Below are 12,348 nucleotides of genomic sequence, written 5' to 3'. Positions count from 1 at the left end.
AAATGGTCAAAACCAGTTTCTCCAGCAACCCACTTCTGACTGTCTGAAGGAGTCACCAATGTGATAGTTCCACCAAGGCAATCAGCCCAGGTGAAAACAGTTGCTTTTACCTGAGTAAGCAGAGGAAAAGCAGATGCACAGGAACACTTGGAATTCACATGACAAAGGAAGTGATCAGACTGTTTTTTCTCATGCTGTACTGTGACTGTGACTGTATTTTCTGGTTGAACCTCACTGGACCTCAGCACGCATTTTTAAAATAAAGCATTGCATTAACACATTAATACATTAATGTCTGCATTAATACACTACTAATGTCTATGCCAATATATCTTTTTTTTTAACTCAACAGATAGCAAGATGAAAATATTGTAATACCATAATTGGCAAAGTTGTCAGAGATCCTTCTTGACTGATGTATTTACTTGCTTACTGGTTTACAGAGCAAAGTAGAAACTGCATGAAGAAATTGAGTACCCAAATACCATGGAGTCTACATGGCTCAAAGAATTATGAGTAAGAATAGTTCTGCATGAAGAAAAATCAGAAACATCATTTATTTCTTCAATTTATATAAAACTACCAAAAATGAAGCTGTTTACACATAAGGCATTTCAGATATGAAAATATTAATAGGGTACTTCTTCCCTTTCAGTACATTCAGTAATTAGGCAAAGGAGGAATCTGTTTCTCAACACCACAGTATGTACAGGCAGCTCCTGTGTATGAGGACAAAGCTCTGGAAGCAAGCTCAGGAGCTAGCCTGCATGCTGGAATAAGTGTGTTTGATTGTAACTTTGGCACAAAATGCTTCCTCTATCAAGTTGGTGCAGAACAGACTTTGCATTTTAGAGCCATTCCTCTACAACTGCCATTTATTTAATGAGCACTCCTGGGCGCTCTAACCTGAAAGAATGCTCATTAGATGTGTGCATCTGGCCCGATCAGCAATCCTGTGCAGCCTCTGATGCAAGCTGAAGGCAGCGACGGACAGGGCGCTTCCCGATGAATTAAGGCTAACGGGTGTCCCAGTGCACAGGCAAGCAGCTCTGGTGGGGAGTGTGCAGGCTGACATTCTAATGCACAATAAAAGGAGACCTGCAATGAAGTATGTGCTCACTTCATACATTCAAATGGATGCATTAGCTTATTACAAGCTGAATCCCAAATTTCAGCTTGGAACTCATTGTCTTTCACGTCACAAAAAGGAAAAGGGGAAAAACAAAGGCAATAAAGGATTTCAGAGAACAGCTGAAAGAAAGGGCATTATGAGGCAAATATATACAGCTAGTTGGCAGAGATGACAGAAACCATCTATACCAGCAACTTGATACACACAAAAGGTGGGCTGATGCCAATGAACTCCATGGATGTGGCTGCCATGGAGTTTATGTTCTAAAGAGATTTGGATTTGTGACCACAGCAACACTGACAACACAGAGGTGTTTTGGCTACTGCTGAGCAACTGTCTTTCTCCACTCTGTCCCCCACATCAAATAGGCTGAGGATGAGCACAAAGCCAGGTGGGACACAATCTAACAGCCAACCCAAACTGGTTATATTCCCTGCCCTGCTCAACAAGGAAAACTGAGGGAAGGGCATTTTGGGTAGTCAGTGTCATTGGCTGCAGACTGGCAGCACATCAGTCTACTTGTGGAGTGGTGAGTGATTGGTATTTGCATAATTTTCAGGTTTTCCCCTACTCCGTTCCTTCACTTAAGTGTTTCTCTCAAGCCATAAGCCTTACTTTTGCTTTTCCTAATCTCCTCCCTGTACTACTGCCTTGGAAAATGAGCAAGCAGCTGTAGTACTTAGCAGCTGGCAGAACCAATGCACTACAGAGAGGAAGAAGTAGAAAAATTCAAAAAAAAAAAGGATGCAGGACCTATCTACCCTTTCTACTCTTATGCTTAATTTAATATGTTAGAAATATGTGAAAAAATGCATGCATGAACAGGAATGCTGGCAGCAAAATCATGTTTTGCATCTCATACAATGAAATAGAAAGGTAAGAACTGCTGACACCTCTCAATACTGTGACACTATGCAGCCTTGTGACTTTGATGAGAATTATGACTCACCTGCCCACCAAACAGTCTGCAACTCACTAAAATGGTACAGCAGAACAAAAGCAGTTTTCCTAACAGCTTTCCCCAGAACAGAGAATCATTTTCTTCCTGTAGAATGAGCTTCTGTACAAGTGTATTGAATTAAAGACATACAAAGCAGGGATGAGGTAGTTATGTGTACTGCTCTTCCTTCATTTATAGTCAAAGGAAAGGATCTCCTCCAGAGCACAGTTTAAAGTACTTACAGTTCTGCTCTGAATCTCACTTGAAAAAGTCCTTTTCCTTCTGTCTCCACTAATGACAGTGGTAACCAAAGCGGGACGTTCTCCTGGCTTAGCTGGGTATGTGAAATGTCTAATTCTAGGATGAGTATACTAACTCTCTCCCCAGAGTTCCACTGGCAAAGAGATGACAGTTTACATTTAAGAAGCTCACAGTCCTCTAGAATAATTTTGGGAGTTATGAGATTTTGCTGTCACTTCCTCATTTATAACTGTATTTGCCACATTGTTTCCCTTCTTTTCCCCTCTTCTGAACCTGTCCCGGTAAACTGAACTATGAGGTCAAAGTTGATAATGTGCAACCATTTTGTGTATTTCCCTAAGAATAAATCTGGGGGGAAGGAAGGGAAGTGTTTTCAATAATGTGGAAGGTAGGTCAAGGAGCACATGAAGCCGAAAGATTTAGACTTTGGATTTTGACTTGCGTTCATTAATATGGTCAATGTGCCCAGCCTTGCAGCAGGCCCAGAGCTGAAGAGCAGACACTTGCAGACAAGGGACAGTATCCAGAAGCTGTACATTTCTTGCAGTTAGTCAGGGGTGCAGCAATATCTAGACAGACAAGATCAATATTAAGCACCAGTTATCTGACTGCACTTTGCATGAGAAACACTTCTTGGCACACTGTGTCTGGTTCATTTTTTCCACCATTCTATCCATCCATCCATGGTACAAAGTATTGGACACACTTCCAAGTTAGAATGTTCATAAGGACTGACAGCTGCTTAATATGACATTTGTAAATCTTTTCAAGAACCATGCAACCAAGTATCTAGACTTATTTTAGCACTTGATCAATAGACCTACCAATAAGGTGAAGCTGTGTTCAGGAAGAATCCCATACTGTTCAACAAGCTTTTTTCTCTTCACACTGGGGAGGTCAGGAAGTCTCTCATGAATCCAATCAATATTTATCACTTGCTGATGGTTCATATTAGCTGGCAAAGATTTTGCATCATACAGAATCAATGGGGGAAGGTTTGGCTCTGGCATGAACCTAGCAAAAATAAAGAAAAACTCCTTTATAATTATTTTCACTCAGAAGCCAAGCAACAAGGAATAAAATGTGTATCACAAGTTTATACTTCCATGAAAGCTGTTTCACCCTTTCAACTAAACAAAATATTGAAAATTAAAGACCTGGTGTATCACTGGTAAGTAGAAAGAGATCAGGCCCAAACTTTTGCAAAGCCTCTGTTTTTTTTTTCTTCAGGAATTTTCCACCAATTGTTAAAGAGTTCATAATACAAAAGGGGTAATTCAAACATTCTGCACCAAAAATAATAATAAAATGTCTGAATAGCACCAATAAAAGATATGGAAACAGCCCACTCTTTTTGGCATCAAGCAAGAATTACAGACCTGGATAAAAATGGGAGTGGGCTGGCAGGGAAGAACTAGGATTGACAGCCAACTGCCAGGAGTGATCTGGGCAGGTTGTAACCTTTTCCAGCCAAACTTCAAAAATCTTGATGAAATCTCATGCTGTGCTAAAAGCAAAGTTACTGTGCTCAGCAGGGTGCTATCACAGAACAAAAGGCTCCTGTAAAGAGAAGGCCAATTCAAATGACTCAAACAACTGCGATTGAAGCAGAAACTTCACTCTTACATGATCAAATGAGGGGTTCAAAACTACTAGAATAAAGGGCATTGAGCTATAATGATTTCTGTTTAAAATATGCTTAAACATAGATTTTAAGATGAATGTATAATGTGCAGCACTAAGTTACAAAAAACCCCAAAAGACATAGTTTACAGTTCAATACTGTTTATAATTTTAGTAGTAGTAATAATCTTTATGGTCTTTTTTTGAAATATCTTAGATTCATCAGTTTTGTCTAGGTTTTAATGAATCTTCTTTTGCATTTTTTCAAATTAGTCTTTTTAAATAAGCCTCATGCCTGCCCCTATCATAACAAGGAATTCACAGAATTATCACTGCTGCATTTCTACAAAAACATAATCTAAAAAGCAGATTTAAATTCAAAGTTTGTGGGATGTTTTCATAATTGTTGCTCTGCTGTAGCAAGATCAGTGCTAGAATATGAGATCTAACAGGAACACAGAGCTGACAAAGCTAAGAGGCTCTGGAAGTTCTCCTGCTGGAAAGTGAACTCTGGGAGTAACAGGAAGCTCACTCAGGGATGCAAAGATAGGGAACTATTGGGAGGATGGTCACTGCGACGGCCCCAAGCAGCTGTGCTGCTGCCCTGCAGTGTTGCCTCAGAACTTGTTCCCAGCAGCATTGCTTTGCAACAGGACTCATGCCCTGTCCCCTCAGCCTCACAGTTAAATCTTTCCTCAGTGACATTATGGTTCAGTGTTTGTCATCTCACACTTGTGGAAGGCTAGGTACTTAGCAAGGTAACACCTTCATTAGGTCTACAAAGAACTTCAAGGTAGAAACCTGCCCATGAAATGCTGACACCTTTCAATAGCAGCTAGGATTTTCAAACACTGTTTGTGATCTGTGATCACAGAATCTAAGCATGGAGAGGCAGGGCTTGGTAGCTGAGAACTGCTTCCCTCTGTATTTACAGCAGGTGCAATGCTGAACTCAAAAATTCTGATGTTTTATGTTAGGCATTATGTGTGGCAGTATAAGTGTATTCTTAATACACTTATACTGGCCATACAGTAAATCTTCAACTTTCCCACTTTGAGCTGAAGTACTCCCAGCCTAGTCTTTGAGAAATCTCCAGGGGTTTTACCAGAAATGAGACACAAACCCTGAATCTGAACTGCTTAGATTAGCACTGATTTTTATAGGTCTCTGCCCCTTCCAGTGGAAGGTAAACTTCCGACACATACTCACTATACTGACTAACTTGACATCCTTATTACACTGGCTAAACTTCAGAAATTCAGTAAATTCTCAGTTGGTGAAATGTTAGGTCTATTAAAAAAGAAATACCGATAATCCTGTTTTCCTTCTTTGTCTCTCATTGGTACTGTGCACCTAAAATAAAAGTAAAACAAGATCTGGTAAGAGATACACCATGGAGTTAGTTTTATGGCAAAACCACAAAACCACAACCCAAACCCTCTGCCTCATGAAGATCAGGACAGCCTCTTAAAACCACTTCAAAGAATAAGTGCATGTAAGAGGGCAGTCATTTTCACAGACACTGCTTGATGCAGCATACAATCTGTTGTGAAAAAGCCTCAGTCTTAAATTACTCCCTAAGAGGAGACTATACTTGTGAACATTAGCTTTAGAAGACACAAGCTAATCAACACTATATTACGGCTCCTGATCATGTCACTAGGTATGTGTAGGCACTCAAAAGCAGCTATTCCTATGTTCCTCCGAAATAAAAACTCACCCAAGCTTGGAATCAAATGCTCTTGTTTCATTCAAAATTGTCCCTCCATTTTCAAGTTCTTCAATTTGCCTCTGTATTTCATAGTCTGACAGTAATAAAAGAAAAAGGAGTAAGCTTGTTAGACTACACTATTAGCTTTAGTGCACTCCACTATTTCATTTTTCACTGCTACGCCATAATGGAAGACTTTGTTGTTTTAACCTTAATGAAATCAACAGCAGTAGTTATGGGCAGAATTATCTGTCACTGTCTCTCTCCAGCACTGCTTCTTTCTTGGTGTGTTCCCCTCATCTGCCTTTATTTCCTTTAAATGGAAACCATTTTCTCCCAGGCACTGCAGTCAAATCATGTATTCCTGGTGACCTTGCAGTCAGCCAGTTCAGTTTTCTTTTGGAGATGTAAAAATCAGCTTTTTTTTTTCATCATACCCAAGCTGCATCTGAATTTCACACACATCACACACCATACTCAGTGGAAAGCAAACATCTCCACTGGAGGACACAAAACCTCTGCTACCATATTTTAGTCCATGCTAGGCACTGAACTACCTGCTTCATTCTTGTAGGCAGAGGTTTTACTGCAAAAAACCTGCATGCCTAATACTAAGATTTACTCTGTCAAGGAGTAGCAAGCATGGGGCTGCTCCATAAAATGGGATAAGCCAGGAGTGAAGGGTGACCAGAGCCCAGGCCACGCCCTCATGGTCTGATGCAGTCCCACCAGTCTGAACAGTGTGAGCAGGGGCAGGTGCTACCACCAGAGTCCTCTGACAGTGCCAGTCAAGGTGAGAGGATGAGCCAAGCCCAGGGTCCACTCAGGGAGCTCAGGGAGAAGCAGAAGGAGCTAAGTTCTAGGAACAAGACTACAGAACAGGTCCAAGGTCCTTTAGGAGACTGGACTGAAAATTGGCACACCTGGTTCACAGCCATTTAGGTAAGGTCTGAAGGCCCCAGCCTGAGCCTAAATGGGACTCCTGTGTACCCACAGGCAAGGCACATGGAGAAGACACCCAAGTGAAGCTTGTCAGGGCATTTAAGGCCTATTACTCACTCAGGAGCCTGACATATTTTATCTCAGATCACATAAAATACCTACAATGCCCTTGTAACAAAGCAACCACAACTTACCTATTGCTTTTGCCAGAAATCGTATGCTATTGATATTCTTCACTTCAGTCCTCACTCCGTAAGGCTCTCCAGGGTGATGCACAGAAACATTGGCATCCACTCTCAGCTGACCCTCTGTAAAAGGAAATTTTATTAACAGAACAGTCTGCCCTGCACACTAGAGTTAAAAACCTTGGCATATATAAATAAACTGCATGTTATATGCAAAACCTTAATAGCAGACTTCTCTGTGTTCAGAAAGGAGTAACAGCCACTTCATCATAGCTTTCTGTATGTGATTCCATCTCAAGGGACTGCCTTGAATCATTCAAAATAGTTTTAAATCATTGCTCATAATTCCTCTCAGAAAACTGCATGATGCAGTGCAGTGCAGATTCTCTAAGCCACACAGTGAAAAGAGCTTCTGATTCACAGCTCTTAAAAAGGGCAGAATTAGACAAGCAAGGCGGTGGATTGTGAGCTTCCATTCCTCTCAAAGCAGCACAAAAATACCTTTTGGAATTACAATTTGATGGATATATACTACCCTAGCATGGAACACAAGAACTTAAGGTTATGTTGAACAGATTTACTAAGGTGTTCTTGGAATTTTACAGCTCAAGGACAGAATGTGAGAAGCAGTGGATTTTTTGGTAATTTTCTTCCTATCCTTCTGGAAATTGCAATCCCCTAAAATGTCCCTGGCTGCCAAAAACTGTACAAAGTTTTATATAAAAGCATCATGCACTCTCAGTCCAAAATGGACCAGTGTCCTTAAAAATTTTTAGTGACTCAACCACAAGGAAATCATAATTGCATCTTTCTAAGTATTGTCCGTTTAAAGACATCTCTTCCAAGAAGAAAAGCCTTGCCACAGCTATCAGCTGCTGGGAATACACAAACAGGAGAGGCTGTATTACATCCTGGAAAGTTAAGAAACATAATTTTCCCCATATTACACATTGAGCATCTGTAGCCTTTCTCTGTGTTTTGTTTTTTTTCTTTTATGCATTAAATACAGATAAAAAGAAATAAATGCCTACTGATTGAATAAATTATAATATTATAGAATTATAAATGAGAGTACAAAATGGCTCAGAGTTAAAACTGTGAAGATACTATGGCTTCAGAACCCATCCGGTCAAGAGATTTAAATTGACCAACGAGGCCTTAGTACAATTTGTAAAAGCAGGCTGGATGACAGCACACCAATTTCCTCTGTCTTCACAGAGCCTTGCCAGACATGCAAATGAGACAAAGATGCTGGAATGACCCAACATCTCTTTCAAGGGAAGTGTTTTGCATGTGCTCCCTCTATGGGGTTAAACTTGTTCCAAACAAGGAATAGTCTTGTCTTGCCCTTGCTTCATTTGAGACGTGACCTGTTTCTACTTGGATGTAGTAGGTGTCAGTGTGACCAGACAATGAATTTAATCAGGCATAAGCAAAAGACCCAGGCTGCAAAAGTTCCTAAAAGAAAAAAAAAATTAAAAAGAAGGGCTTTTTTTTCTTTAAGCCCAGCTTACTTTTCTTTCACTCTACAATGAAAGCATCTTTTCATCTGTTTGTTGTTAATGAAATAACATCTGATAAAACTGGGCACATGTCTTCACTGTAAATGCAAAAGCCCCTAAAACCTTCAAGAAAGAAAAAAAAATCCAAACACTTTTATAGCTAACTATCCTGGAATAAAAATATTTCCAATACTGGGATTCTCATATAAAGTCAGAAATCACCCTGCAATAAAAGATACCACAATGCAATTCCAATGCCAATCTTAGGGCCAAATTCAGTAGTGAAAAATGATTTTAAATATGTATGCCCACAAAGGCCCTTGAAGAAGCATCCAAACTGGCTGCTTAATATTGACAACTGTGTCTTATTTGACATGTGGGACACTTGTGTGAGAAAAGATTCAGAGAAATAATGTCTAGCTATTATTATTTCCCGCTACATTAAATTAAAATTCCATCAGTAGCCAACATTTATTGGATCCCATTTATTGTGTAATACATAGACCACTCTGACTCAGTTCTCCAGGAGATATCCACTTATATAATGGACTGAATTTGTTGCCAGACAGTGAGGCCAACTGTCACAGGCAAAAATACAGCTTATACTGTGAACACTAATAAGCAGCTCCTAATTGTGGATATGTGTGGAGGGGATGAAACCACACCTGAAACCACTTTTAAATTCTTAAGCAGATGTCTGCTATATGTTACCTGTAACCATGTGCTGGTTATAAATTTTGGTAACATTAAGACTGAGGAAAAATGGCATGATCTGAATCTTACAATTAATGAGACAGAATCAGTTAGGAACCTGAATGCAGGCTATGCTTCTGCACATCACCTATTGTGAAAATTGAGGCCTTAGAATTACAGAAAGAGCTAGTGCCAGAAGTGATGTTTCCTGCAAGAAGAAGTGGTTTCAAAAAGATAGGTAATCTTGGCTAAAATTAACCCCAGCACCCATTTCTATACATGCTGTTCATTACTCCATCTCATTCATGACACCAGTACAAGTTTTCTGCCTACATCAATTTTATGACTAGCTGAGACCTGACACTTTGAAGATGATGCATGCTCCCACTACTTTGTCCCTTCCATACCCTACAATTAATCCTTGCTACAGATCTTCTGTGCTCCAGTGCTGTAGCAAGCAAAATAGAGAGAGACGGGGAGAAGCACCACAAGAACACTGGGGACATTTCCTCCTGCCTAGCTTTATACTGTAAAATTATTGTGTGAGGAAACGTAACATCTAGCAAGGCAGACAAAGGAAGGCCTATAAGCATGGCAGATATTAGGACAGACTCTGAGGATTGTAAAACAACAGCTAGAAAGGGTTGCATTATAAGCAACTACAGAGCAAAATAACCAGAAGCTGCAAAACTCCTGTAAATGCAGAGAATTACTGGTGACAAGGGAACATGCCTTTCTCCTCTCAGTACCTGCCATGACTGCCTGGCTGCTCCCAAGTGTTTGCAGAATGAGCTGAAGCTCTCTGACTGCTGCAGCTGCTTCTTCCCCACAGCACATATCAGGCTCCATGACAACCTCCATGAGACCAACTCCTACCAGGAAGAGACAGGAGATTTTCAACAATAGCTTTTGATCTTAGCATATGAGAGTGCAACTGGCTAACACATGAAAGAACTTGGACTTCTTTAAAAAGAAATATAAAAAACACATAAACCCCGATGTATTATTTAGTAACTGTCACAATGGGCCTAGCTGCAGATTGCTATAAAACCTTTACCTGCTATTTTTTTAAAGTAACTGACAACTGCAGACAACCCCCCACCCTTTGTTGACATGCAGATCAGAGGGACCCATTCCTCTAGAAGGACTCTCATTTAAAGCCAATTGGGTTCCAGATGCAAATTTATTCATCTTAAACTAATTTTGGAGCAGGCAGAACTGTAAACAGATGCAGTCTAGTTTTTAGCTCCAGGACCTAGCTTTCAAGCAATCTGAGCAGCCACAGCCGTCAGCTTCAATGGACACCAGAGTACTTTGTCCCAGTTAGGCTAGGCCAGCCAGGTTGCTGCCCATGTTGTGCACTCCTTTGGATCACTCCATTTACAATTTCCAAGTTAAAAGAGAAAATCTACATTTCTTCAAAGCTAATAATTAAAAGAAATGTCTGACACATGCAACAACAGATTCCAACAGCTGCTCTTTCTATACACAAACTTGATTCACTAGATCTGTAATATTTTACTTTTTTTAACAACACATACAGTGCAGAGCTTAAATAGCTGAGTGGCTCTGTGTGACTGACACAGTTTTGAGCAAACTGGAGCCAAGAGATTTCTAGCTTGCTACTGCCAATTACCATCAACCAACAGAAAATAGGAAAAGTTTACTGGCCATTAAAAAAATCAAGTATTCATCTGTTTCCAGTGTAACAGTCATTTTCATGAATTATTTTTTCAAGGAGTCATAAGGCTGTTTTAGTTCTTTGCCTGTTTCCTGTCATTATTTACCTTTAAAGGAGAAGAAAAATAGGAAAAAAATCCAAGCCTACCAGCCCTATTCAAGTCCACAAGGGTTTGGCTCCTTGTATCATCATGGAGACTTTTTCCACTGTCTTGCTCCAACTGAATTTGTTTAATCCTCACAGTTTTGGTCACCATCTGGCTCATCTTGTTGTCTATGCAGAGACTGTATGACAGACTTCCATTCACTGCAATAGGAACTCTTTGCTGAGTGATTTGATAGCCAGCCTGTCAACAAAATTAACTTTATATGCAACTGAAACATTCACTTTTCAGAAGGCAGACCAAGTGCAAATATAATTGACTAAGAACAAAACCACAAAATGCAACATCTTTCAGAGTGAGCTATATAAGAGGAGAGAATAAATCCACACATAAATTCAAAAGTAACTTTGTTTAAATGGAAAGGAAGCAAGCTAGAAGATGAGCCTAGAATTCAACATGATGGTAAGAAGTGGGAAGTCTGGGAAAAATATGAGGACTCCTAACTACAGATAAATATACGGCATCATACTAATGCTGAAATAATCAATAATCAACTGCACAATCTCTTGCCAAGGATGACAAACTTCTCTGATACTGCCCTGGGGCAGGAAATGGACTGGAGGAGGTTCTTCCATGCTTGTGGTCCCACAATCATGTTACATGTGGTTTGAAGCCAGTTACTGTACTTCCATCCCCAAGCTGGGTTGATCATTCATCCTTCCAACAGGCTGCATATCCCCCTCTGTCTGTTCCAAATTGTACGCACTGGTGGGGAGGAGAGGGAAGGGGTAGAGGGGTGGAAATCAAGAAAATGTGAAAGCTCTATTCCATTAATACAGCAATTTAAAATATAAGACACTGCAACCCCACAGAAAGCACACAGCTGATAATGCCACCTCACGCCTGGGACTCCACTCAAAGGGGAAACTGCTGGCCAAAACAGTGGCTGCCAGTGACAAGGTATTGGAATAACTGCAATGATGTAAAAATAGAGAAGTGAATTAAAGACAGCCGAGGTGGGGTCCCTGTTGCTTCCTCCTTCCTCACCTGCCTACGGCACTAGTAGTGAAAATGAAAAAAAAGTCTGCCAGACACAAATTATTTGGGAAGAGTATTTGCCTATTTTGCAGGGATGACAAGCTTACTCTAAAACATAGAGATGATGAATTCCAGGGCACTGGAATGGAGGACCGTGGTCTGGCCCTGTCAACACCCTAATTTATATATGCAGTGAAGTGCATGACCTACTAGACATAATCACTGTAAGAAAAAGAAAATAACTGACTCTCTGCAGCCTATGCTAATCATAGGCTCTTCTCATCTCCTACAAGTTCTCATTAAAATATTTTTTTTACAGCCTGAAATATTGAGTGACAATAAATAATATGAATCCCATTTCCTATCCAAAGCCCTGTTTTCAGGAGTAACAATAATCCCACTGTCAAATGACCCCAAGAGCTGGATTTATCTGTTCTATTCAGCTCATTAGCCTAAACTCTGCATCTTATTACAGGGTTCCCGACTAGACTGTTGACTATGAAATGTAGGTCGGGCAGTTTATTGTCAGTGCTTAAA

The 12,348-nt window shown here is 40.2% G+C and overlaps 1 protein-coding gene across 1 annotated transcript in view; it reads right to left on the bottom strand.

Annotated features, from left to right (window-relative positions):
* GATB (glutamyl-tRNA amidotransferase subunit B) overlaps nucleotides 1-12,348 on the bottom strand; it is a 41,824-nt gene that overhangs the window by 12,017 nt on the left and 17,459 nt on the right. The window contains exons 4-9 of the mRNA XM_021530220.2: nucleotides 10,818-11,016; nucleotides 9,739-9,861; nucleotides 6,804-6,917; nucleotides 5,677-5,761; nucleotides 5,265-5,309; nucleotides 3,158-3,347 (exon numbers count right to left, since the gene is read on the bottom strand). Of these exons, the coding sequence (XP_021385895.2) occupies nucleotides 3,158-3,347; nucleotides 5,265-5,309; nucleotides 5,677-5,761; nucleotides 6,804-6,917; nucleotides 9,739-9,861; nucleotides 10,818-11,016 (756 nt within the window). The remainder of the gene's footprint in view (nucleotides 1-3,157; nucleotides 3,348-5,264; nucleotides 5,310-5,676; nucleotides 5,762-6,803; nucleotides 6,918-9,738; nucleotides 9,862-10,817; nucleotides 11,017-12,348) is intronic.

Source organism: Lonchura striata, chromosome 4, assembly GCF_046129695.1.
Source record: "Lonchura striata isolate bLonStr1 chromosome 4, bLonStr1.mat, whole genome shotgun sequence".
NCBI classification, from domain to species: domain Eukaryota; kingdom Metazoa; phylum Chordata; class Aves; order Passeriformes; family Estrildidae; genus Lonchura; species Lonchura striata.
Note: the sequence above shows the minus strand (reverse complement) of the source record. Positions and strands in the feature narration are given on the sequence as shown.